The sequence below is a fragment of the Muscardinus avellanarius genome (genome assembly GCF_963383645.1).
Source record: "Muscardinus avellanarius genome assembly, chromosome: 6".
Lineage (NCBI taxonomy): Eukaryota > Metazoa > Chordata > Mammalia > Rodentia > Gliridae > Muscardinus > Muscardinus avellanarius.
In genome coordinates, this window is record NC_137791.1 from 33,711,149 (window position 1) to 33,737,356 (window position 26,208).

A 26,208-nucleotide genomic window follows, 5' to 3' on the forward strand; every position below is an offset into this window, starting at 1 on the left:
TTTAAGGGACAAATGATAACATTTTGTATGTATATGCATATATATATTTCAAGATATGTACATATATGCATATTTACACATGTATATGTAATTAGCTTTAAAAATTACATTTATCAATATTTTAATATAAATTTATAAAGTTATTTTGGTTGTGTCTATATTTAATTACATAATGATGTTTTGGATATATAGGGGTGTGTGTATATATATATGTCAAGATATGTACATGTATGCATATATATGTCAAGACATCTACATATATGTATATATACATGTGTCTTTACATATCTCAGAATATGTAAATACATGTACACATAGTGATGTCATTAATGTAATTAAGCAAATTTTCATACTTATTTTGAGATTTTAGCTTTCTGTGTCCTTATTTTCTTTACAGATTAAAGAAGCCTAAGAAGTGTAGGTACAGAAATGAAACAGACAAAAACAGAAAGCTAGAGATGAAACTAGGCACCCAATTTCTTATGTTTTGTGACTGACTAATCAAGTATATAAGAAATAGAGTTCTTCCCTAAACCAGATTATTGAAGGTACCAAGAAATCTAGTACATATGAAAGACAGTTCCTCCCTAAATCCAGATAGAAAATAGTAGCCGGGCATGGTGGTGCACACTTGTTGTAATCCCAGCATTCGGGAGGCAGAGACCAGAGACCACGGTTGGCAGACAGGCTCAGCTACTTAGCTAGGCCATTTGCAAACTCAGTGAGACCCTGTTTCAAAAATAAAAAGACTAAAAAATGGGACTGGAGCCTGCTTCAAAATTAAAAAATAAAAATAAAAAAGAGCTGGGGATATAGCTCAGAGATACAATATTCTTGGGTTCAGTCCCCAGAAACAACAACAACAACAATACTGCTCAGAAACCCAAGAGGAATTTGTAATACAGTCAGTCAATGGGCCAGTTATAATACATATTTCAAAATCATTATGTCCACCACATACTTTTTAAATATTTTAAAAGATTTTGTTAATGTATCGTGTTGTATATTTCAGTAAAGAATTTGAATATTCTCAGAGATACAAGAAATGCTCAATATGGGTATGATAAATGTTCTGATACAATCATTATACAAGTTGTACATGTTTTAAAATTTAACACTGTTCCCCACAAATATGTACAATGAATATGTGTTAATTAAAAATAAAATAAAACTTAAAAAAAATTTAGGGCTGGGTGTAGTTTGGAGGTACAATACTCCTGGGTTCTGTCCTCAGTAATGCAAAAAAAAAAAAAAAGAAAAGAAAAAAGGAAAAGAAAATCGTATAGCACATTCTTCCTTCTTTTTTTAATTCCTATAAAATATGAATGAAGTATTCATTATTTTAGGTGCTAAATATATAAAATATTGGTGCTTGCCCAAGAGTTTTTTCAGGCACTGAAAATAACACAATATTTGTAATGAAGATGAGGCAACCTGACAGAAAAGCAGATTATTGTGATACAAGGTCAGAGGAAGGAGATGATACTAATTAAACACATTATGTGTCAGACCCTATGCTTGTCCAAAACGTATCTATCTGAAACAATAGTCAAGCTGAGCATGGTAGCTCATTTATGTACTCCCAGTACTTGGGAGGCTGAAAGAGGAAGATTTCAGGTTCCAGGCTATTTTCAGAAGTTTAACAAGGTCCTCAGCAATTTATTGAGAACTTATTTCAAAATTAAAAAAATAAAATAAGGCTGGAGGTATAGCTCAAAGTTAGAATGACTCTGGGTTTAATCCCCTGTAGACACACACACGCACACACACACACACACACACTGGAACCAACCCAGCTGTCTATCAGTAGATAATTGGATAACAAAAATGAGCTCCAACTCTAGATAGTTTGTAACCAATTTTAGAGTCAGACACAGTGTTCTGACAGTTTATCAATTTTATCTTTTAACACAGAATCATATATGGGACTTAATGTATGCAGCCAAATGTGTAATCTCATTTAAACACTACTATGTAGCCTTGGAATGAAATCACTAGAAGTTAATATTATTTCATTACTTCTGGTAAACACTTGGAGAAATAGATCACCAACCTGTTTTATTGAAGTGAGGACCTCAAGTATTACATATCTACTTACCATTCTTCCTAATAAAATTATATTTTAATTTCAAGATAAAAATGGATAGAAGTATATCATAGTCTTGAATAGATTTCTATTACAATGGCTCTTTTATGTATCATCCCAAATTCAATTTTTTAACAGTCTCTCTATTAAAGAAGTAATTCTGTAATTATTTTTAGAAAATTCCAGAATTTTGCAAGAGCCTATGGAGAAGAAGCCTAATAAAATTTTGAAAGAAATTACTGATAAATTTCTCAAAATAAAAAAAAATCAGCCAACTCTTTATAAATTTACTTTTTTAATGCATGAAAAAGCATGCAATAGAAAATTCATCACTAATGTTGATAAGTAATAGTTTAAGAAGATGTAAAAAAGCTAAATCATGTAAAGTTGTGTGGGTGTGTTTGTTTTATAATTCAATCAATTGTCTTATAATTTAATGTGGCTTATATTAAAATGACTGAATAATCCAAAAACAGTTTATTAGCACTTACCTCATATGGGTGATAATGAGTGTTGTGGTGGGAATGAAAAAATCATCCACTCTGTCAAATTGCTTTCCAACTGGCTGGGTATGGATGGTGTGATGAGGCACATTCCCACTAGCAAGGGTTATTACCTAAACAGAAACACCATGTTTAGCCCTGAGTTGTCTAGCCACATCATACACATCTTGGATTTTACAAGTGTATTCTAATGTTTGCAGGAGGAAGAAGTTGCCTAATTATGTGTATCTCAGAATGTATCCCTATCAGTAAGAGGCAAAAAATATAAATATATTCTAGGGATTATATAAGTCCTCTCTTCCCCCAAGGCTCTCTCTGCTTCCTGCTTTCCTGATGTGAGAGCAGAGCCCTTGTGCTCTTACTCTCTGCTTCCTGCCACTATGCCCTGAAAACTCTAGACCTGGCTACGTATGGACTGAATCTCTAAAGCTAAAAAAAAAAATCTTCCTTCCTCTAAGTATTTCCTCTAAGGTTTTTGTATCATGGCAGTAAGAATGTTGACCAAGTCATGAGAACAAACCGGCAACATAGGCATGAAAATTAAAAAAAAAATCATATAAAAACTAACTTTTAAAAATTTTTAGAAAATAAAAACATATTTTAAAATATTTTTATAAATTAAAAATTACCAAATAAGTAACTTTTAATCAAATAATTTTCTTTTCATTACTAAATGTTATTAGCACATCAAAGAAAAGATCTTTACATTTACACTCTTGTTCTATGTAAGCTATTATCTACCAAATTCTATATAATCATTTTTTCTGATTTTCTATACCTCTATATTTATTTTTGTTGTCCCTGTTGCACAAACATTGTTCTTTTAATCTTTTAAATGGTTTTCTTTTCTACCTTCAAGTTTTCCCCTTTTAAATACTTTCTATATATGGCTACAAAATTAATTTTTTGAATTATGAACTGACTCTTTTAGCTAAGCAGCAAAATCATACTTCTTCCTTCTGTTTGTATGACAAAAATAAATATAATTTAATTTTTCCTAAAGTGCTAATTATGCAATTTTAATGAATGCACATTATATTGAATTCCATTGAAATTTTGATATAAAATAAAAATTAATGATTATTAAAAGATAATCTAAACTATATTACACTTAAAATTTGAAACAGAAAATTAACCTTAAAGTCTTAGTGACTTAGAAATTATAATTTTACTTTATATATGTTATCCCATAGGCCGAGCAGTATCTTCTGTTTTCACTGAGTGTTCAAAGCTAAGGGAATAGCCACTTATCTTGATTATTTCTACTACACCATGCATCTTACTTTTCATAACTCAACACATAACCTCATCTAGCCAAAAGAGACCCACCATGTGCTTAGAAGATGGAAGAAGCAAAGTCTTCAATTAAAAAGCTTTAGAGATCCTAGATTCATTTCACCCACTCCTAATGCTTGGGTGGCCAGTGGAGGGGAATTGCTCTTGACAGTTTGGGGATTTATTCCATTTGAGCCAATTATTGGCATTTCAGAGCTCTGACCTACCTACCTATCACTGTTAGGAGATTTCCATACATTCCAGAACAATGATTTTTCTTGACACAAGGAAAGAATCTGCTCATATGCTAACACCCACCACAATCTTAGAAACACATAATTCTAGAGTCCCTTTTCTATGAAAAGGGACTACACAGGGACTACACATACAAGGTAACAGTAGTCTTTCACTCATGACTCAATGTTAATAGACCTAGAAAATAAACACTGTTCCCCTCTAATACAATGAAACCATTTATTCTTTGATCCTGACTCTGTGTGTCCTATTGGTTTATTTATCTATATATTTATACATCTATCAAAGTCTATGAAAATAACTTACCTTACATGTACTTTTTGATGGTACTTTTCAATTTCTACATTTTACTTTATAAAATTAGGAAGGACAGTTACATTTAACTCTCACATAGTTAAGTACCTTAAAATTTACTATATTCTAGTAACAAAAATGTTATTAGATATTAAAAAAAACAAAAAATAAAATTTTATGTATGTGAGTAATGTATAAGAAGTTCCTTAAGACTTCTATACAGCCATTTTTGGGTGGGGGATCCTGAACAATATTAATAAAATTTATTTAATCAATTCTGTTGCAATATTGCGACAGTTAGAAAATATTGTACTCAAGGAAAATGGAAGAGAGTAATTTTGAAAAACATAGTATCTTGAACATATATGCAGTTTTATTTTTAAAAGAAAAAATAATTAAAAAGCTTTTAAAGCTGTCTTAAGCTTTAAGATAAAGTTAATAGTACAAAAATAAAAGAAATAAATATTTTTTTAAAAATCATACATATTGACTTTTTTATCTTATGAATATTTTACTTAAATAAAAATTAGACCCTATTTTCCTATAGATAATTCTAGCAATTATCCACTATGAAGATTATGCTTTTGCCTTAAAGAGATTGTCTCTGACATGCAGTCCAGTTAAATCTGGGCAGGCAGTAGAATACACTTTGGTCAGTAGGGTGTGGCAGAAGATACTGTGAATTTAAGTGCTTATACCTTAACAAATACTGTAGATTCCACCATCTTATCATCTGCAATGATTTGCTGTGAAGATGCTCTGATAAATGCTAAGCAGTCACACACATGAGACACAAACACCCAGTTGAGCATTACCACATCTTGATAGGCATAGGGATGATCCCATTTGTAACACTCAGGCAAGGGTCATATTAGTTCCCCTAGATCACACCGGCACATTTGCACAAATGGCCAGATCACAGAAGTATGAAGGTTAATTTATTCTTTAAGACATCAAGTTCTGGCATGGTGATTTGCAAAATAGATAACTAAAATACTATATTTCAGATGTTTCAATGTCACATATTTCTAGTGAACATAAGATGAGGCATCATTGTGATTGCTAATTAAAATATTTATTTCAATAAGGCTGTCATTTGTAAATAAAATACTGCAGCACCAAAAATAAATACCTCAGAAACATTAAACTGATTAGAAGTACAAATATTGCCTCCAACATGGTTATTGAAAAACTGCTGCAGGTGAATGATTCAAAGCCTTGGAAGAGGAGGCATACTCAAGGTAGTAGTGTAATCATGAAGGCATTTGAGAAATAGCAAAAACCCACTAAAGAGCTAAGAATGTCTTCCAACTTCCTTTCTATTTAAATTTGTAACACAAAAATCTAAAGACTGTGCCAAAGTCTATGTCATAATCAGAGTCTATATTTTTATTCTATTTCTGTGAAGATCTCACATAAACAACTTCAAAGCAGAAGCAAATCTCAACAGAATACAGCATATTCACCAATTATACATGGACCTATTGCTGTCTCATTCTCTTGGTCTCTATCTCACATGCCCCACTGAGGTGTTCCCAAGTAATCTGGTAATTTGAATGTATCCTACAAAAATGTATGTGTTGGACATTTGATCCTCAATGAAGCAATGTTGAAAGGTGGAAATTTTGGGGTAGGAATGATTGGCAGAGTCTTCAGAAATGAATGAATCTTCTCATATATTAATGGATTAATTTATTATTAGGAGAGTAATTTTTTCATAAAAGTGAGCCTTGCCTGACATATATGTCTGTCTCATCAGGAGATGCATTCTTCCATGTTATGATGAAGTTAGGAAGCTATTACCAGAAGCTGCCAGCATGCCCTTGGATCTCCCTGTTACCATAAAAATGAGACCAAATCCCTCTATGCTTATAAATTAATTGAACCTCAGGAATTCTGTAATAGCAAAAAAAAGCAGAATAAAGAAAATTGTAAGATTTTTTCTAATGGAATCAACTTTGTCACCATAATTATTATTTTTATGTATAGGAATATAGCCTGTAAAGAATCTTACCTGTGAATTTTCCAATTCCCCAAATCACTTGATTATCAATGTTTTCCCCCTTTTCTATGTAAATATAATTTTTTAAAACTATAGTTCTCAGATGGAAGAATGTCTTTGTTAAATGATCGTCAATATCTGATGAATTATCTAAAGATTTAAAATCAGTATTTTTTTCTCAAATATGTTGGGATATACTAACCTGTAGTGTTGGTGAAGTCTTCTCCATGGTGCCCCAGCTTAGCACCCAGACCTGATCATGTGATTTGTCATAGTGTAATTTAACTGGTACAGGGTCTGTGCTCACTGCCTGTAATAGGAAATAATTTAAGAAAAAAGAAAAGATTTTCAGATTTAATTATTAGTTTAGAACAACACCAAAAATTATGGAAAATTCCAAGAATTTGGATGTCAGATTAAATTTTTATTTTATCAATTGTTCTCAGTCCCTATTTGATTAATTTGAAATATCATATTTTGCTCAAAGTCTTTTAGTAACTCAAGATATAAAAGATTAATACACTCATTTAAATCAAGTGTTGAATACAGGTAAAAATTAGGATTTTATCATCTTTATGGTGATTAAGGAACTCGACCATATATAATTTCAAAATGCTAAAAATATGGTATATGGTTGTAACTTCAATAATTGATTACCCAATTTCATTTACTTAATGAAAAATCCAAATCTATGAAAGAAAAACATGTATTATTTGTACCACAATTAGCAGTATATATGTTAATCAGTAAATGTATTTTTACTGCTAATGTTTTTAATACTAAACATGTTCTTAAAACACAATTCTCTGAAAACAAATTGTTGCCTGGAAGTTATTTTACTTGTCTTAATTTTAAGCTATTTGTATTATAGACTAATACCTTTTATAAATAATTTACTAGTCCAGTGTAGTGGCACATACTTGTAATCCCAGTATTGGGAGGCTGAGACAGGAGGATTTCATGTTTGAGGCCAGCCTCAGCAACTTGTGAGATCCTCTGAAACTTAGTGAGACACTGTTTCAAAATAAAGAATCAAAAAAAAAAAGAAAAAAAAAAAAGGGCTGGGGTGTAACTCTGAGGTAAAATGTCCCCAGGACTGATTCCCAGCCCCCTCCCCCAAAATTGTAATCTTCTGTTATATATATATGACTTGAAAAAAGGTATTAGCTCATAACATATACATTATATATTCTATATATAACATAATTATATATAACTATAATATATGAACACACACACACACACACACACACACACACACACACATATATATATTGAATAAATCCAGAGCAATTCTACTTCTGGACTACATCCTCAATCCTTCCTATATTTTATTTTTTTTCAGAGTCTCCCTAGGTTGTTAAAGTTATCACATCCCAGGAAGTTATCAGTTAGCATTGCTAAGTCTCTCAGACTTTTCTGGAACCTGATAACTTCCTGTTTCAGATTCCCAATACTGACATGACAGACATATACTACTACAATCAGTTAATTTTTTATTTTCATAATACCAAATCAATTGTATTCAATAATACAGATTTTATCCAATAATGAAAGAAAGTATTTTGTCCCAAAGCTATGAAGAATATTCTTTATTTTCTAAGTTCATATTCATAATGGAATGCTCTTCTTACTAGGTTTTGTAACAGGTAATTTACATCTTTGCTTGTCTATATTTACTAATATATCTCTTCTAAAACCTTATTATGGATTTTACCAATTTGAAATACTTATTATTTTTGGATTATTATAATAATTAATAAATTTTGGAAGAACTATTTCAACATTTTTGTACTAAAGTTGTTTACTCTTTTCTGTCTGGCTAACAGAGCCATAATATTGTTTGGAGATTGATCTGCTGGCAGGAAATGTCATTCTGTTGGGGAGCACCAATTTAAGCCAATTACTAATCCCATTCTCCTTGACAGATGCTGTTTCCTAGTATCTCCAGAGTCTGGGAGCCATCACATGGCTTACTGTAGTTTCTGCATTGTGGAGACTGATATGATACATGCTTTCTCTTTGAGAGTGATACTGAATTTCATTGAACAAGGTGGTGACAGGAGGAGCCTTCCTTGCTTTACACTCACCCCTTCTTTCTGAGTGGAATGTTGACATTTGAGCCTATTAAGCCTTAAATTTCTAAAGCCATTTTGAGGCTACAAAACAGTAAGTATAAGAAAAGAAAGCCAACAGTTTTGAGGATGCAGCAGGAGAAAAATAAAACGAGCCTGAGTTATTGATCCTAACTTTGAGAGAAACCTAGGACATCTATCTCTAGAGTGTGTATTATTAAGTAATTAATTAACTTTATCATTAAAGGAATAGTTAGACTAGTATTTTGTTAACTGTATTTTAATGAATGGCACATGATTAATTTACATTTTTGCATGTAGTCAGGCGTGGTGGTGCACACTTGTAATCGCTGCACTTGGGAGGCGGAGATAGGAGGATAGCACACGCTGGCTTAAAAGACCTGTTTCCAAATAAAATGAATAAAATAGGTCTAGGAGTGTAGCCCGGAGGTAGAAGGGTTTCTAGGAACCCCAGTACAATAAAAAAAAAAAAAAAGAGTGGAGAGGAAGATGGCAGCAGCCACGGTTACAGTGGCAATGGCGTCAGCCAAACAGGACAACCATAAGCCCTGAACACCAGATTTCGGTTTAATATTGGATTGGGACAACTTCAGGAGACATTTCCAGCTACAATTTCTGATCTAGAATACAGGAGAGTGGATAATGGTGGAATTAGAAGCAAGATGACATGGAGGCACCCACCATGCAAGAAAAGCTATTTCTGGAAGAACACCCCAGAATGGATTAGAGAAAAGACCACTTCAGCCGCGCATGCTGGGGACTCTTAACAATACACCTTGTAAGAAAAATGAACCAGGTGTGGTGGAGGGAACTGTGCAGTAACTGGAGAGGAGGCGAGCCTCACATCTGGGGACCTCAGCATACCCGGCTGCCGCACTCCACCGTGCTGCTCTGGGGGCTTCAGTGCACCCAGAACAGCAGATCCTGCTCTATGCAGTGAGGCGGTGCACCTGGAACAGCAGACCCTGCTCTATGCAGCGAAGCTGTAGCCTCCACTCTTGGAAGGGAGATAAAATTCATTGCTGCTGAGTGCTTGATCTCACAACCCCTTCAAAACACACATACTGTCTTCTCTTATTTAAAAAAAAAGTATTGGAGAGGGGCCAAGATGGCGGCTGCAGCAGCCAGGACTCAGGAGATGCAAACTCTATCCAATTCACTTGGAACTTTTAGAAAAACCCCTGCCAAAGGGAACTGACCCTGCTGCACATGCTTAAGAATTCTGGACACCATATCATGTGAGGAAGGAACCCAGCAGAGAACCAGGAGGAAGGTGGCCGCTGCAGAGCGGCGGGCAGTGCTGGCGGAGTGGCGGTGGGGCAGAGCAGAGGCGCGGGCGCTAGTGCCAGTGGCAGAATTGGAGGCTAATATTTTGGAGAGGCAGAGACCAGATTCAACCCACCTTGTTCTTCTGAAGAAATTGCCCCATAGGTAGAATTTGAAGAAACAGACAGATCCAGTCCAGTCCACCTTGAGCTTCTGAGAAAATCTCCCCAAAAGTAGAATGACTCCACCTGCCACACGTGCTCAAGAAGCCTGGACAACATGCTAAGTGGCAAAAGTGTTTGGGGGTTATCAGAGGGAGCACGCATAGCTGGGATGGGCCTACACATTGTGTGTTCTGGGAGTCATCAGACCTTATGGCCACCGCGCTCCTCTGTGCTCAGTGGGAGGCCAGGGTGCACGTGGAACAGCAAAGCCTGCTTTCTGAAGAGAAGCTCTGGACCTCTGCCTTTGGAGGGAAGACAAAATTTATAGTCTAGGTATTTGGGGTCCCAGCTTTTGCAGAAGACATGTACTGCTTTCTCATATTAAGAAATATAAATAGACTTCCGGGAAGATGGCGACCGAGAAAAGTGGGGCTTAAGAGCCCCGCTAACAACAAATCTCCATTACTACAAACTCAGCGCCTTTCATAGCCAGAAAACACCATCACCAGTGAAACAAAAAATCACCAGGCTCCAGAGAGAAAGCGGACTGAACAGAGCCACAGAGGAGATAACCGGCCTCATGCCCGAGGACGTGGCAGACCCGGCAGCAGCGCCATACTGCCGGCGGCACCGGCGAATTCACGGGACAGCTACAGCAAGCCGAGGTGAGCCGCTGCGGAACAGCCAGGCGGGATTTCTCCTCGCAGAGAGCATCTAAAGCTCCCAGTGGCCGAGCTCAGCACACGCTGCAGGGATTCAGAGAGGAAATCAAAACCAAGAAGAAAAACACCAGCCGCACAGCCGCGGGCGTAGCAGCGGCGCCATATTGCCACTGGCGGCAGCAGCACCGAATTCAGCGAGGCCAGTACAGCTACATCTGCGTACTCAAGAACAGTGAGTCAAATTGCGGGCCACAGAGGAGAAATCCCAGTACTGTACTCCCTGGGACTTGACCTAGTGGGGGAGGAGCGGTGGCAGAGATATCACACCATAGGAGAACATGCAACCTGGCACCCCCCACAGTCTAAAGCAGCCTCTATCAAGTCTCTGGGTCAGAGACTCTGTGATAAAACCCAGTAAAGGAGTAGTGGGGTCTGAGATACTACTGACTCGAGATCCAGAACACCTTAAGTGAAGTCATAGTGACCCAAGGGAAGAACCCAGAGAAGGCAGAAACATCTGAAATCATAGGAAAGAGGAATAATACTGGAGCAATAAATGCCCACAACCCCACAACATCAGAACCCGATAAAACTGAAAATCAGAGATTTCTAGAAGATCAAATCAGGAAAATAACTGTAGAAATAATAGAGGTGCTTCGAAAAGAACTCAGAGCCAAAAAGAGCTAAAGGATTCAATTAATGAAGTAAATGCCTCAATTCAAAGCACAAACAACCGATTAGAACACATGGAGAACAGAATCTCACTCTTAGAAGATGAGCAATCCAAAAATGAATGCATAGTTTCTAATCTAGAAAGAAATATCCAACAGCAGGAATCTGATATTGAAGAAATATGGGCCCATTTTAAGAGAGCTAACCTAAGAATAATTGGAATAGAGGAGGGAAAAGAAAGTGAAACCAAAGGGATCAACAATCTCTTCAAGGAAGTAATAGCAGAAAATTTTCCAGACATAAGAGCAAGAGGTTGATACACAGGTCCAGGAAACTTATAGAACTCCCTTTAGACAGGATCGGAGAAGAGGATCCCCACGCCACATAATTGTCAAAATGACCAATGTGGAAGCCAAGCAGAGAATCTTAAAGGCAACAAAAGCAAAGGGCCAAGTGACATTCAGAGGCAAACCAATTAGCATCACTCCAGACTTCCCAAACCAAGTCATGAGAGCAAGATGGGCTTGGAGTAACATATTCCAAACTCTGAAAGAAAACAACTTCCAGCCAAAAATTTCCTACCCAGCAAAACTTTCTATCAAATTAGATGGAAAAATAAGAAGCTTCCATGACAAACAGAAACTGAAGGAATATATGTCTTCAAAACCAGCACTAGAGAAAATACTCAAAGAGATTAACTACAAAGAAGAAACAGGTAACACACTCCAGAACTAGAGAAACAAGATTTTCCATCCAACAGACAACTAAGATTGGTTATCTGTGGAGATTCATTATTTATGTTAGTCTTTTACCTATATCTAAAGGGTATTGTTTGCCTTTATTGTTGTTAATTTCTAGGATTTCTAGTTGGAATATTAATATACCTTCAGAGATAGCATTTGGAAATATTTTATCCCATTCTATTAGTAACTATTAACTCTGTTTACATTGTCTTTGGATATACAATTTTTTTATTTTTATTTTTTAGGGAGTCTGTATACTCCTCTGTTGCCTGTGCCATTGAAATCATAACCAAGAAATCACTGCCAATTTCAATGTTGTGAGGTTTTATGACCCAGATTTTCTCCTAAAAGTTTATAGTCTTAAGATTTATATTTAGGTCTATTATCTATTTTGAGTTAATATTTGTATATGGGATTAGGTAAGGGTCCAATTTTATTCTTTTCCATGTAATTATTATTTTTTAACAATATTTAGTTAAAAATTAATATTTCCACCACCAAATGTTCGTGGAAACCTTGTCAAAAATAACTTGACAATATAGGGAAGAATTTAGCTCTAGTCTTTTATTTAACTGCAATGGTTTATATATCTGCCTTTAGAATAGTACTACACTGTTTCAATTATTGTAGCTTTATATGGTTTGAAATCAGAAAATATATATCTTCTAGCTTTGTTCTTTTTCAAGATCGTTTTGGTTACATAGAGTCCATATTCCATATTAGGATAGATTTTTTTCTGAAAAATAAATATATAAATATATGATAGTTTCACCTAAAAAATAGAAAAAAATATTCTCTGGTAAGAAAGAAAGCAAAAAGAAATATTGAAATGTTATCTTTAAATACAAAAGATATATATATATATATATATATATATATATATATCTTTTGTATTTATATATATATATATATAGAGAGAGAGAGAGAGATATATATATATATATTATATATATATATATATATATATATATATATATATATATATATAAATATATATATATATATATAAATATATATATATATTATATATATATATATATATATATAAATATATATATATATATATATATATATATATATATATAGAGAGAGAGAGAGAGAGAGAGAGAGAGAGAGAGAGAGATATCGGTCTCCGGGAGATAGAGTGGTTTCCAGGAACCTCAGTACCACCAAAAATAAAAATAAAAATAAAAAAAAGAAAGAAAGAAAGAAAGAAAGGAGGAAGGAAGAAAAGAAAGGGAATATCTGTAGATAACGTGCTCATAGTGATAGAGACCAGAGCCCAATGCATAGCAAGAACAGTACCAGGGCTCTGAGGCCAGGATAGAAGCCTGCCAGGTGACTAGACTGGCAGTGGGGCCAGGGAGGCCAGGATTGGAGCCTGCCATGAGGCACGGCCTGTGTTGGGGCCTCCGAGGCCAGGATTGAAGCCCGCCGAGGAGTGAGGCCGATGCCAGGGCCAGTGAGGCTGGGATTGGAGCCTGCCATGAGGCATGGACATCTCTGTGGCCTCCGAGGCCAGGATCAGAGCCTGCTGAGGGGTGAGGCTGGTGCCAGGGCCAATGAGACCGAGATCGGGGCCTGCCATGAGGCAAGGGCAGTGCTGGAGCCAGAGAGGCCGGGATCAGAGTCTGCTGGGTGGCCAGGCCAGCTCCAGGACCTTCCGAAGTGGGTTCAGAACTTGCAATATGGCATACACAGAGAAATATCACAGAAAATAAAAATTCAGATGCTTTCCCTAATATGCAAAACTAGGACGAAATGGGTAATAGGAGATCTAGTTGAAGAAAGAACCCAATGGAGGAGCAATTAAGATGACCAATCAGAGGGAATGTGATGGGGGAAGATGGAATCTCTTTAAAACGCATAATGTACTTAAACAAATATATCAAAGTTAAATCACCAAATCAAGCATGGGATCGAGGAAGGGGAGGAAATGGGGTGGGGATAGGATAAAGGCTAATTGGATGATGTGTGCTTGTATATCATCACAAGCCTTGTATTCCACTGTGATGTTTGACTACAATGCACCAATAATTATATATATATATATATATATATAATTTATATATTATATATAAAGAATATAAATAAATTTGACAACTTAGATAAAAAAGAAATATAGCAATAAAGTTCAATGATCAGTTTTTTTAATTATTCAGATACCTGTTTTCATGACTTTCTTCCATGTTCCTTCAAAAAAGTGGCCACGACAAGAGTAATGCCACTGTTATTAAATTGGTAAAACACTATATTTAATAAAGTGGAAATAGATCTGTAAGTAACTTTAGGTACCAAACAACTATTTGAATTTTTCAGTCTGTCTGCTATCACAAGTTACTTTTATCTTCACCAGGCCTTTTACAAGCATTATTTTATATGAGCATATCATAATTCACAAGTTAGGTTAATCCCTATTAAATGGGATAAGGAAAACAAGGTTCAGTCTGATCAGCAGTCATCTGGACAATGATCTGGACTGCTGGAATTTGATAGTCTGTGTTTTTTTCCTAGTGAGGACCCTCTGTGCACATGAGAAACCCTCCCTCTCAGTCAGCTGGGAATTTAATGCCAAAAATTGTGTGGCTATTTTGCCCTCTTATGTATGCCTCTTGTGTAAGAAACATTCATGTATTTCTCTTTTGTAGGATGAAAAGAAACCTACAGGGTGGGTGGAATAAATGTATGTGGTTTCATCTAGAGAAGAGGTACAATCCTAATGGGAAATCAGCAAGAGGCAGCCTGTGCATGTTTATGAGCATGTGTTCTGGATTTGATTTCAAACCTTAATGCCTTTCAACAGTAATATAATAGCTTAGGAAACTTAGACTTTTGAAGGAACTCAGATTTTTCTAAAATAAAATAGAAACTAATAATAATTACTTCAAAAGGCTGTAATTAACATTAGTTGAGGTAGCAAAGAGTGCTTAGCATCGACAGGTATATACCCCCTTAAGATGTGTCTAGTAAATACTAAGGACTATTGAAATACTTAGTTCATGTGCCTACTGAGCCAGTACTATTTTCTTGACTATTAGCATTGTTACACAGCTAGATAGAAATGAGCAGATCAGTACATGATTAGAAGGGACATGAGGGAAAGTTAAATAAGCCCTCATGAAAGGAGATATAAGAACTCCCTGCCCAGCTGTGGTTAGAAAACCATAGCAGTATTAAGATAATAAACTCACCTTTCCCAAGATAACCTCTAACAATTGTAATATCATTTATATTTCCAATTTAGATACCTACCCTCCTTGGGTTTCACTTAAGTTTTCAACATGGTAAAAATAGTGCAGACCCAGACACACTAAGCTGTTGCAAGAAAAGAGATAATGACCTCCCCAAAGTATGAGGGGGAAGGTGTCCACCCTTAGAAGCACCCATTCCAGGCATATTCACTGGATAGTAACCCTTTGTTGTTTTTTCATTTTGGGAAGTGATATATGCTCCAGACCCTCCTTCTTAATCATAATCCTTTATTACGGCCTCTTTAACTATCCCCCACTTCCCTAAGTAAACATCTTATGTTTTTCTATTCCTGCTTCCCATTTGAGAGTTTTTTCTTGGGAAAAAAGAGCCTCAAAATAGATCACCATTCTGTGACAGCATTATAATGTTTTAAGATTTAGAAATGCAATACCTTTACTTAGCAAACAAAGAAAATGTCATGTAGGAGAGAAAGTAAATAAACACAGTCTCTTTCCTAAAAGAATTTTCAGAATAGAGGGAGAAATAAGCACTTAAAGTAACTTAATGTATATTATGAAATAAAATAAGGATGAAATGCTATAAAAGCTCAGAGGAAGAAATGGAGTGCAAAATGAGGGGCATGAGAAGAAAGTAATGCTTTCACTGGGCCTCAAAGTATAAATTTTTTATGAATGAGTAGACAGAGACTGTTTTTTCTAGTTACTCTACAAGTATATTTTACAGGAGGTGTTAGAAGGCAGCCCAGATGCAGTTCATGTAAATTAAGAGATATGTATTTGTGGAGGGAGAAATATAAATCAAATTTTAAAACAACTTCAGAATTTTAAAATATCTGCATAAATATTCAAAAAGTTTCAAACATTTTGTGTTTCAGCAGCATGTCAAAAGTTTAGTAATTAATTCATTATTTTAATGGTTAGCTATAAATTTTACCAGAACCAAAAAATCCACATCAAAGTGATTAAAAGTAATATGATTTTTAGTGAAAAAAACCCAGATATTTTCTATTTATACCATCTGCTTTAGGAAGGAATAAAATATATATTTTGAATTTTATAAAATATCTACTATTATAATTTAACATTTTCTCTAAAGAATTTGTAAATTTAGACCACTTGCTTTCTATAAAAGAGGAAACTAATGTTGTTGACACTTGAATTAATTTTTTTACACAAGGAAAACTGTGAGCCTCTAGGTCTTAAAACAATTTAAATGTTTACCCTTATTTTGTGGAAAGGATTTCCAAGGTGCTTACTATTGCTGACTATTTTTCTCCATACTCCCATATACCTCACATTCTAAAGAAATTCTCTGGCATCTACCTTCCAAATGCTGCTCTCTTTGTGACATTTCCCTGGCTATTGCCAAGAGCAGAGTTGCTATTTAGCCTCATTGCAAACTTCTAACTCTATATTCCCCATTCGTAACAGATTTGTCAGCATGATTTTAGTTAACCACTACACAAATCATGACACTAATCAACTGAAAACCCTTCAGAATATCATTTCCCTTATAGTACAAAGCACAAGTTTTTATAATGGCAACCAGGCTTTGATCTGACAGGCCCCAGCCTTTATATTCGATCTTCTCATCCATTACACTTTCCACATTCACTCAAACACAGATGTTCTTGGCCCTCTTTCCTATTCATCCACCGTGAACAAAAGCATACTTTTGTCTTTAGGAAGGCCTTTCTTTGTATACATCTTAGGACCTTTGTGTCCTTGAGATCCTTGCTCAAAACTCACTTTCTTAGCATGGTCAGTTTGATCACCATATAAAATGATGATGCAAATGGCCATGTCTTCTGTATTTCTCCACATCTTCAGCTCTCAGTCCCATTTGACCTTGCTCTTCCATTTCTCTTTTTCCAATTGCATTTACCATCTTACATTGTATATTTTACATTTTTATTACATGTATTATTTGAATTCTCTGTCTCTATCTAATGAACTCTATGTTCCAAGATGATAGATATTTGGTGTTTATTTAGGTCAATAATATAATCCACGTGTTAGCATAATACGGAGAAGACAGTAATTACTTATAATTGATAAAACTCTAAATCTACCAAACTGTGGAAAGAAAATCACAAAATTGTATAACTTATGAAAATGTATTACAATTAATATTATTATTATTTTTTCTACTAATGAATGAACCCATGGGCAGCCTACCTCTGAGCTATATCCTAAGTAATTTTACTCTTTTGTTTTAGAACAGACTCTCACTACCTTGTTGAGATTGGCCACAAATCTTCCATCTTCCTGTTTCATCCCCCTAAGTACTGAGATTATAGGCATGCACTGAAATCCTTGGCGCATTATTGTTATTTTGTTTAACAAAAACAACTAAGCTCAGTTTTTAAAAGTACTTTAAAAGTACAAATTAAAAAAAATAGGAGTCCTCAAAATATTTTCATGGAGGTAGACACTATTATCACTTTTTCCTACAGCTAAAAATACATAAAAGACTTAGGATGCTAATGTTTACTCTTCTAAATGGTAAAATCCCCACTTCTTTTCTGAGATTCCTGTGTTTATGATACATGACAGTTCAATATAAAGTTTAACCGAGGCTTACAATATTAGTTCATATACAAAACACTATAAAATGTAATGGTTTTTATTTTGAAGATAAAATCAGTATAATAAAGAATATGAAAAAATGTCCTAAGGATTTTTTTCTGTAATTAGTCATAGCTAGTTATACTCTACCTCCATTTTATAGCACATAATTTCCTTTGGAGTCCATAATTATACAAAATTTATTTTCTGCACTCAATAATAATTTAGTTTGATTAAAATTATATTAGTTAAGGTACAATATTCAGGAATATATGATTAGAAAACTACATTGTTTGTATGCTTATCTTTCACCTTAAAATAACCTACATACTCCTTTCCTTTTTGTATAGTTGAATGTTTTCTTATATTTGAATGTTTTTTTATATTTGAATGCTGTTTGTATACTTGGAATCACAGTGCAATGTCTAATTGCAATGTAATAATTTAAAAAAAAACATTTCTTTATACATATTACTCTGTCAAAAATATTTTAGAAGTATATGGAAATTACTTACTTGTAGATGGTGATTTGTATCCCCATTTTCGGAGAAAAGAAGGGGTCAATTCTGATCTACTGAATTATTCTGTAAGATTTTGTTTAAATAAAAGGTCCAAATACTATAGGCTGTAAATTTTTCTCTCACACAATAAACAGTATTAGATCCCATGCACATATTATTCTTTTATTTTCCCTGGTGATAATCATGCCACCATCTATCTTCTCAGGATTCACTGAACTTTCAAATATTTTGAACTAAAATTTTGTTATTGTACTTAACAATAATGATCTATATATTCAGGTTCTAGAATCCAAATTTCTTAAGTTTCCATACAAGTATCCTGTTTGTGTAGAAACTGTTGAAAAAAGGTGTCTAGTATAAGAAATAGTAATGTTTGCCGGGTGTGGTGACACACGCTTGTAATCCCTGGACTTGGGAGGTAGAGACAGGAGGATAGTGCAGGTTTGAAGCCAGCCATGCTGGCCTAAGAGACCTTGTTTCCAAATAAAAGTATAAAATAGGTCTGGGAGTGTATCCTGGAGGTAGAAGGGTTTCCAGGAACTCAAGTACCACCAAAAAAAAAAAAAAAAAAAAAGAAATAGTAATGTTTGTATTTGTTATTGCTTAAGAAAGATAGCAATAAAATAGATTAATATTTTAAAAATATTATTTACTTCCATTGATTCACTAGTCATGCACAAGTTGTATCAAATTCTATAAAGATGGTTTGTCTTTAAGGATGGGATACTGATAACATAAACAAAGTTACACAGCACTGGGGTTTTAACTTGACATGAAGGAACAGCAAAGCACAGCTTGTTTATCAGTCTGACAAGGAGAGTACCAGCTGGCTAATTAAGTGAACCTAATTTAAACTAATGATGTAGATTCTCAAGATAATGTGCAAATGGCTGGAGGAGATTGCCAATACTTTAGGATACTCCAGAGGTGTTAACAATAAGCCAATTCTGCGTCCAAGAAAAAAAATGATCTTGTTCCATAGAAGACAAAATGAGGTCACTTGTTTACTAGTTAATCTTTTATACAAAAAATCATCCGTGTGCCATTTTTCAGAAATTTAAAAGTAAGGAAACAATAATTGAAACCACTTGATGTTTAAGGCAATAACATATTTACAGATTGCATTAAAATGGTACTTTTCGATAAAAAATATTGATATATGTATTGAATACATATATGCAAGTGTTGCACTAATTTCTAAAATTTAAGATAAATCTGAAAAATCTTATGCTGCCAAAAAAAACCTTGCCACTTAAAAATAGCATGTAGCAATGTTTAAAGTTTAAAAATTCCACACAATGGAATTCTACTCAGCATTAAGGAAAAATAAAATTATGCCATTTACAAGAAAATAGAAGGACCTGGAAAACATTATGTTAAGTGAAATTAGTCACAGAGTGTGAAGGGTCATATGTTTTATTTAATACGTGCAGGATAGAGAATAATTGAGATTCAAGAGATTCCAGATAATTAAGGAGAAACCTCAGTGGAGCCAGGGAGGAGTTATAAGGGGAGGGGAGGGGGAAGATTGAGATTCATTAATGGAAATACTACCACAGACTATGTGTATACATGTGAATATATACCAACATCAATTTGGGTACTCTGTATTGGGATGGAGGGGAAAAAGGGATGTGGAGCATCAAAAGTGTGTGCATACAGATAGTTGTTAACACGATTACATTATGATGTGAGACAATAATTCATCAATAAAAGCACAAAAAAAATTTCAAAAGTTTGTAGTCCCAAAATAAATAAATTTAGAGTCAGTCCTTATTGTCAAATAATATATAAAGATAAAAAATATGAATTCATATAAGAAATCAACATATCATACTAAAAACTTACTTGCATTAAAAATAAATCCTGAAAGACCAAATTTAAATAAATATACCTTTCTTTATGTTTGCTTAGTATTTTATTAAAGAATAAGACAATTGTGTTTGGACTTCATTGTTCCATTTATATAACCACAGATAGATGTCTATATATTTTTAAGAAGATAACTCCACTCTGTTGCCTCAATATGCTATATACAGGTTAGGAAAAATAAGTATAGATACACAATCAGAAAGCATGTTGTTTGCATACAAAATATAGGCTAACTTCAATTTTGACCTCAACTGAGAAAAATGGTCAAATTCAGAAATGCTGATTACAATTTTATAAAACTTCACTTGGCACATCTGTAATCCCAGGACTTGGGAAGCTGAGCCAGGAGGATGACAAGTTCAAGGCAAGCCTCAGCAACTTAGTGGGATCTTGTTAAAAAATATATATATAAAATAAAAAATAAAATGGTCTAATGTTCCTGCCTTCAATTCTAGCACCACAATAAGTAAATATGATAGAATTTCTGAGTACAAACAGCACCCAGGAAGAACATTTGAATTATTGTGGCACATCTAAACTGTCTTCATAGGTTGCCCTCAGTGAGTCTATCCCTCAGAACAATTGGAAATATACTTCTACTCCCAAGGTACATAGAGAGAATAAAGCAAAAAGTTAACCATCAAGTTAATAGAGATACACATTCTTAGTTTATAGAGCTTCATCAAACTGCCTATTACACTGTTGCTTTAAAGTTTTGTAATGCTTTCACCATTAAAACTATTAGTGACATCTTGTTTTTGTTGTCACTGTTTTATTCAGTACACCTAAATCAGTACAAGTGTTCTCCCCTCCCCCATTTTCTTACATTTTCATGGTTTACATGTTATTATCTTGTATTTTCCTTTTAATTTGGTCCTTCTAAATATGTTTATAAAATTCACTAGCATGCTTTTTATTTAAGCACTTTCTTAGTTGCTTTCATTCTCTGAAAGAGCATGCTATGTATTTTTATTCAATTTTAATACTGTTTTATGGTTTAATGTTTTTAATCGTTTTCCTAAGAAATGATTGCCCATCTTTGTGAGTTGCATTTTTGGTAACTCAGTACATGTATATAATGTGTAATAACAGGCATTTCAACCCTTTAACTTAATTATTTTTATGCTTTAGGATCTTGTGTTCTTTCTAACAAATTTTAAATACATCACAGAATGTTTTAACCAATAGTTACTCTAAAGTGCTAAAGGAGGACAAGTTGAAAGGCCCCAACTCCATGTTTGACCCAGCTGTGATCCCAAAACTCCCCCATGGTGCCCAACAAGCCAAAATTGTTTAGTAGTTTGAATCTTTTGTTAATGCTCTTCCCAAGTTTTTTGGAGGGTTAAAGTAACATCCTGCCTGCCCTATAGTAAATGTAGCAAGCATAGACAACATCCTACTTACCCTATGGTCAACATTCTGGAACACCCAGACCTACTCCAGATAAAGTTGCAGTTTTGTCAGACAGTAAAAATGGGCCTCCCTCCACCCTCAGCCACCTGTGTGTGGCTTTTGCCTTAAAAAAAAAAACAAAACCTTCTAAGTTTAGCTCTTGGTCACAGCTCTGGACTGAGTGTCAGACTGGGTCCCTAACCTGACTAGTCTGGTTTTCATATATATATATTATATCAGTTCCTATAACATTGGCCTGGGTCCTCCCCATCTCTATTGACCATTATTGTATTCTAGTTTATTCATTTACATTCCCAAATTTACTGGATTACTGAAATACACACACACACACACACACACACACACACACACACACACACAAACACATATGCACGTGCACACACAGAGTCAGCAATAGAGTGCTTCCATCACTCTATTGTTTTTATTTAAGGTTCCACATTTGCACCTGAGATTACAGCTGCACCCCAAGATCATTCCAGTCGCATCTCATTCAGGGATCAGTGTTGTCAGCTTTGGGAGTATATATGAGGACATGATTTATTATTTTCCACAAATGAATGATAACATATAGTAATTATCTTCCTGAGCCTGGCTTATTTTACTTAACATAATGTTCTCAAGTTCTATCCATGTTATTGCAAGTGAAAGGATTTTGTTACTTTATGGCTAAATAGGATTCCATTGTATATATAGAATTTTCTTTATCCATTCATGCACTGAAGTACACTTGGGTTTAATCTGTATTTTGGCTATTATGAATAATGCTAAAATAAACATAAAATACAAATATTTTTGATATAAAAATCTCATCTCCTTTAGGTAAATTCTGAGCAGTAGACTTGCTGGCTTATATAGTAGTGCTATTTTTAATTTTTCAAAGAATCTCCACACTGTTTTTCATATTGGCAGTACTAACTTACATTCCCATTCATAGAGTGTAATACTCATCTCTGCATTCATATCATCATTTGTTACCTCTTGTCATTTTGATGTAGATCTACTACCATTGAAGTTTTGTCCTTCTTGTCAAAATTGTCCAATATTAATTTTTTAATTTCCTTATATTATTGAATTATTTGTAGTATAAAATTTATCATTCAAGATGGTACTTTAATATATTCATTATATATTCAAGATGTAGTACAAGTATCACTATAATGTATCTTCATAACTATTTTAATCCTCTAAAGCTAAGATTCTATGTTCATAAACAATAAATATTCTTCCATCTATGCACTGGCAGCCACCATTCTGCTGTGATTGCCATTGATTTGACTACTCTATGTACCATACAAATAAAAGCATACAATAGTCACCTTATTGTGATTGACTTTAATTTAGCATAATGCCATCAGGTTAACCTATATTTTAAAATATATCAGAATTTTCTTTGTTTTAACGCCATGTAATATAATTTAAAGCATTTATATACCACATTGTGTTTATACATAAATCTGTTGCAGACAACTGATTCTACATTTTGGCTATTGTAAATAATGCTACTAAGAGCATGGTAATACAGGTATTTCTTCAAGATCCTACTTTCAATATTTTTGTATATATTTATAGAAGTGGAACTATTGAATCACATGGTTATTACATTTGTAATTTTTTAAGCAACCACCATACTTTTATCAGAGTAAATAGATTTACAATTTTTATTCCCATCTACATTGCATGAGGGCTTTAATTTTTTCTCATCTTTGTCAACATAATTTCTACTTTTCATTTTGTATGTGTGTGTGTGTGTGTGTGGTGCTGGGGATTGAACCTGGGAGCATTCGACCTCTGAGCTACACCCCTATCCCAATTTTTTATTCTTTATTTTGAAACTGGGTCTCACTAAGTTCCAGAGAGCTTCACTAAGTAGCTGAGACTGTCCACAAACTTGGATCCTCCTCTTTCAGCCTCCCAAGTACTGGGATTATAAGCATGTGCCATCATGCTCTTCTCTTAATGTTTCCACTCTAATAAATGTGAAATACATTTCATTGTAGTTTTAACATTTCTTTTTCTTTATTTATTTGTTACTGGCAATTGAACTATGGGGCATTTTATCTGTGAGCTATACCCCCAGACCTATTTTTTTTTTTTTGAAACAGAAGCTTCTTAAATTGTTCAGGGTCTCATAAAGTTTCTGCGGCTGGCCTTAAACCTGAATTCCTCCTTTCTCAGCCAGCCAAGAGTTACAGGCATGTGCCACCACATTCTGCTTAATTTTTATTTCCTTAATGTTTAATGATATTGGGCAGATTTTCTTCTTTTTATTAAAGATTTATTCCCTTGTCTAAATCTATATTTGTTTCTTTCTGAGTTTTGGATTTTTTTATATATTCTGCATTTTAATCCCTTACTCAAAATGTGTTTTGTCATTTGTTTTCCTTTTCTCTAGGTTAACTTTATTCTGATTATATTGTCCTTTGTTGAGAAATATACTTGCCAAGTCCAATGCCATAAAGCTTTGCCCTAGCTAGCAAGCTCCCCCAAGACATTTTCAGTTTTTGTCTCTGAAACAGGGTCTCCCTAGGTTGCTCTCCATAAGTTGCTGAGGCTGGTCTTGAACCTATGCTCCTCCTATCTCAGCCTTCCAAATACTGGAACTATAATCATATGCCACCATGCCCACCTATTCCAACACAATTTTCTAAAAGATTGTACCTATACTTACTGAATGGTCTTGATACTTTTGCCCAAAATAACATGAGCATATATGTGAGGGCTTATAAATGGACCTTCTATTTTATTCCATTGTTCTACGTGTTTGTCTTCATGCTTATATAACATTCTATTGATTATTGTAGCTTTGTAATAAGTTTTAAATAAGAAATGAAAGTTCTCCTGTTTTTATACTTCTTTAACCAATATTGTTTTGGCTATTTGGGTTTTCTTTATATTACATATGAATTTTAGGGTAGATTTATTTTTTATTGTTGTATTGTAGTCACACATCTTAATGAGTTACAAGATGGTGTGATGAGTTACATCACACATTTAGCCCATACCCAATTCCTATCCCTTTCCCTCCTTCCTCACTTTTTCTCATGTTTGTTTGGTTTATTGATTGACTTTGATATGTTTGTGAATGTATAACATGTACATTAGGGGATTTACCTCCTACGCCTCCCATACCCTTCAGTTGGGTCACCTTATTTACTAGGCTATGGTTTCCCCCTTTTTTGTGGGTCTGGGGATGGAACCCAGGGGCATCCGACCTCTGACATACAACCCCTGCCCTATTTTGTGTTCTTTATTTTGAACTACAGTCTCAATAAGTTGCAGAGGGCCTAAGTACCTGAGGCTGTCCACTAACAGGGATCCTCCAGTATCAGCCTCTTGAATGCTGGAATTACAAGTGGGCCTCCGTCTGGTTTCTCCTTCTTTATGGGGTCTTACTCTGAATTTTTAGATTGCTCTAAATAGTATTGCTATTTTAGCTATATGAAGACTCCTGTTTCAAGAAAAGTGTATTTATCTCCATTTATTTACTTTTTACATTATTCTTCTAGCAATGTTTTATGATTTTCTTTGTATATTTTTTACCACCTTTGTTAATTAAAAAGCATTTTATTCTTGTGAGGCTATTACAGATATAATTGCTTCTGATTTCCTTTTTAGAATGATTTCCTTTTTTATTATTGTATGAAAATACAACATATATCTATGTATTGGCTTTGGATTCTGATACTTTGATGAAATCATGTTTTAGTTCTTAAAGTTTTTTATTTGTAAAATTTTTAGTTTTACATGTAAAATCATACTAAATGATAACAGATAATTTTACTTATTCTTTTCTAACCTTGAATGCCTTTTCTTCCTTAAATTTGCTCTGCCTACAATATCTAGTATTATGTTGAGTCAAAGTGGCAAAAGTGGACATCCTTGCCTTCTTCCCCATCTTAGAAGAAAATCTCAGTCTTTCATCATTACTAAAACAAGTTTTTTATATATGGATTTTATTTTGTACTTTTATTGGTGAATTTTAATTTCATAGCATAATGTGGCTCATACTAATAGTGACACATGCACACAGCACTTGATGGGCTTTCTATGGGCTCCCTACCTACTCCTCCCATTCTTTTTATTCCTAGTTTTACTATTTTAATAATAAAGTGGTTAGTGCATTTTGGCAAATATTTTGTCTGCATCAATCAAGACATAATTTTTTTTTGCATTCTGTTGGTGATTTAATTTTTTATTTACTGATTTTAGTATGTTGAATCCTGGTTTTTCAAAAATAAATCTCATTTGGTCATGTCGTAAAATTCTATTAATGTGCTGTTAAATATGGTATAATAATATTTTGCCCAGGAATTTCTTTATCAATGTATATAAGTGATATTTGACTATAGTATTTATCTTTTTTTGGGGGGGGGCGGATACTGAGAATTGAATCCAGAGCCATTTTAAGTCCTGGTTTCATAGGTTTTATAAAAATCTGTCTTACTATGTTGCTTAAAACCAGACTAAGTTGCCAAGGCTAGCTTTGAATCTGCAATCCTCCTGTCGCAGACTCCCTTGTATTGGTATTACAAGAATATGCCACCACAACTGACCTGCAGTATTCTTCCTATACAATGTTTTGGTTTGGCTTTGGTAGCAGTATA

At 34.2% G+C, this 26,208-nt stretch overlaps 1 protein-coding gene across 3 annotated transcripts in view; it reads right to left on the reverse strand.

Annotated features, from left to right (window-relative positions):
• FSTL5 (follistatin like 5) overlaps positions 1 to 26,208 on the reverse strand; it is a gene marked incomplete at both ends in the record, with an annotated part of 758,080 nt that overhangs the window by 58,865 nt on the left and 673,007 nt on the right. For all 3 annotated transcript variants that reach the window (XM_080697087.1, XM_080697086.1, XM_080697085.1), the window contains 2 exons: positions 2,578 to 2,702; positions 6,618 to 6,725. In XM_080697087.1, coding sequence (XP_080553213.1) covers positions 2,578 to 2,702; positions 6,618 to 6,725 — 233 coding nt within the window. The remainder of the gene's footprint in view (positions 1 to 2,577; positions 2,703 to 6,617; positions 6,726 to 26,208) is intronic.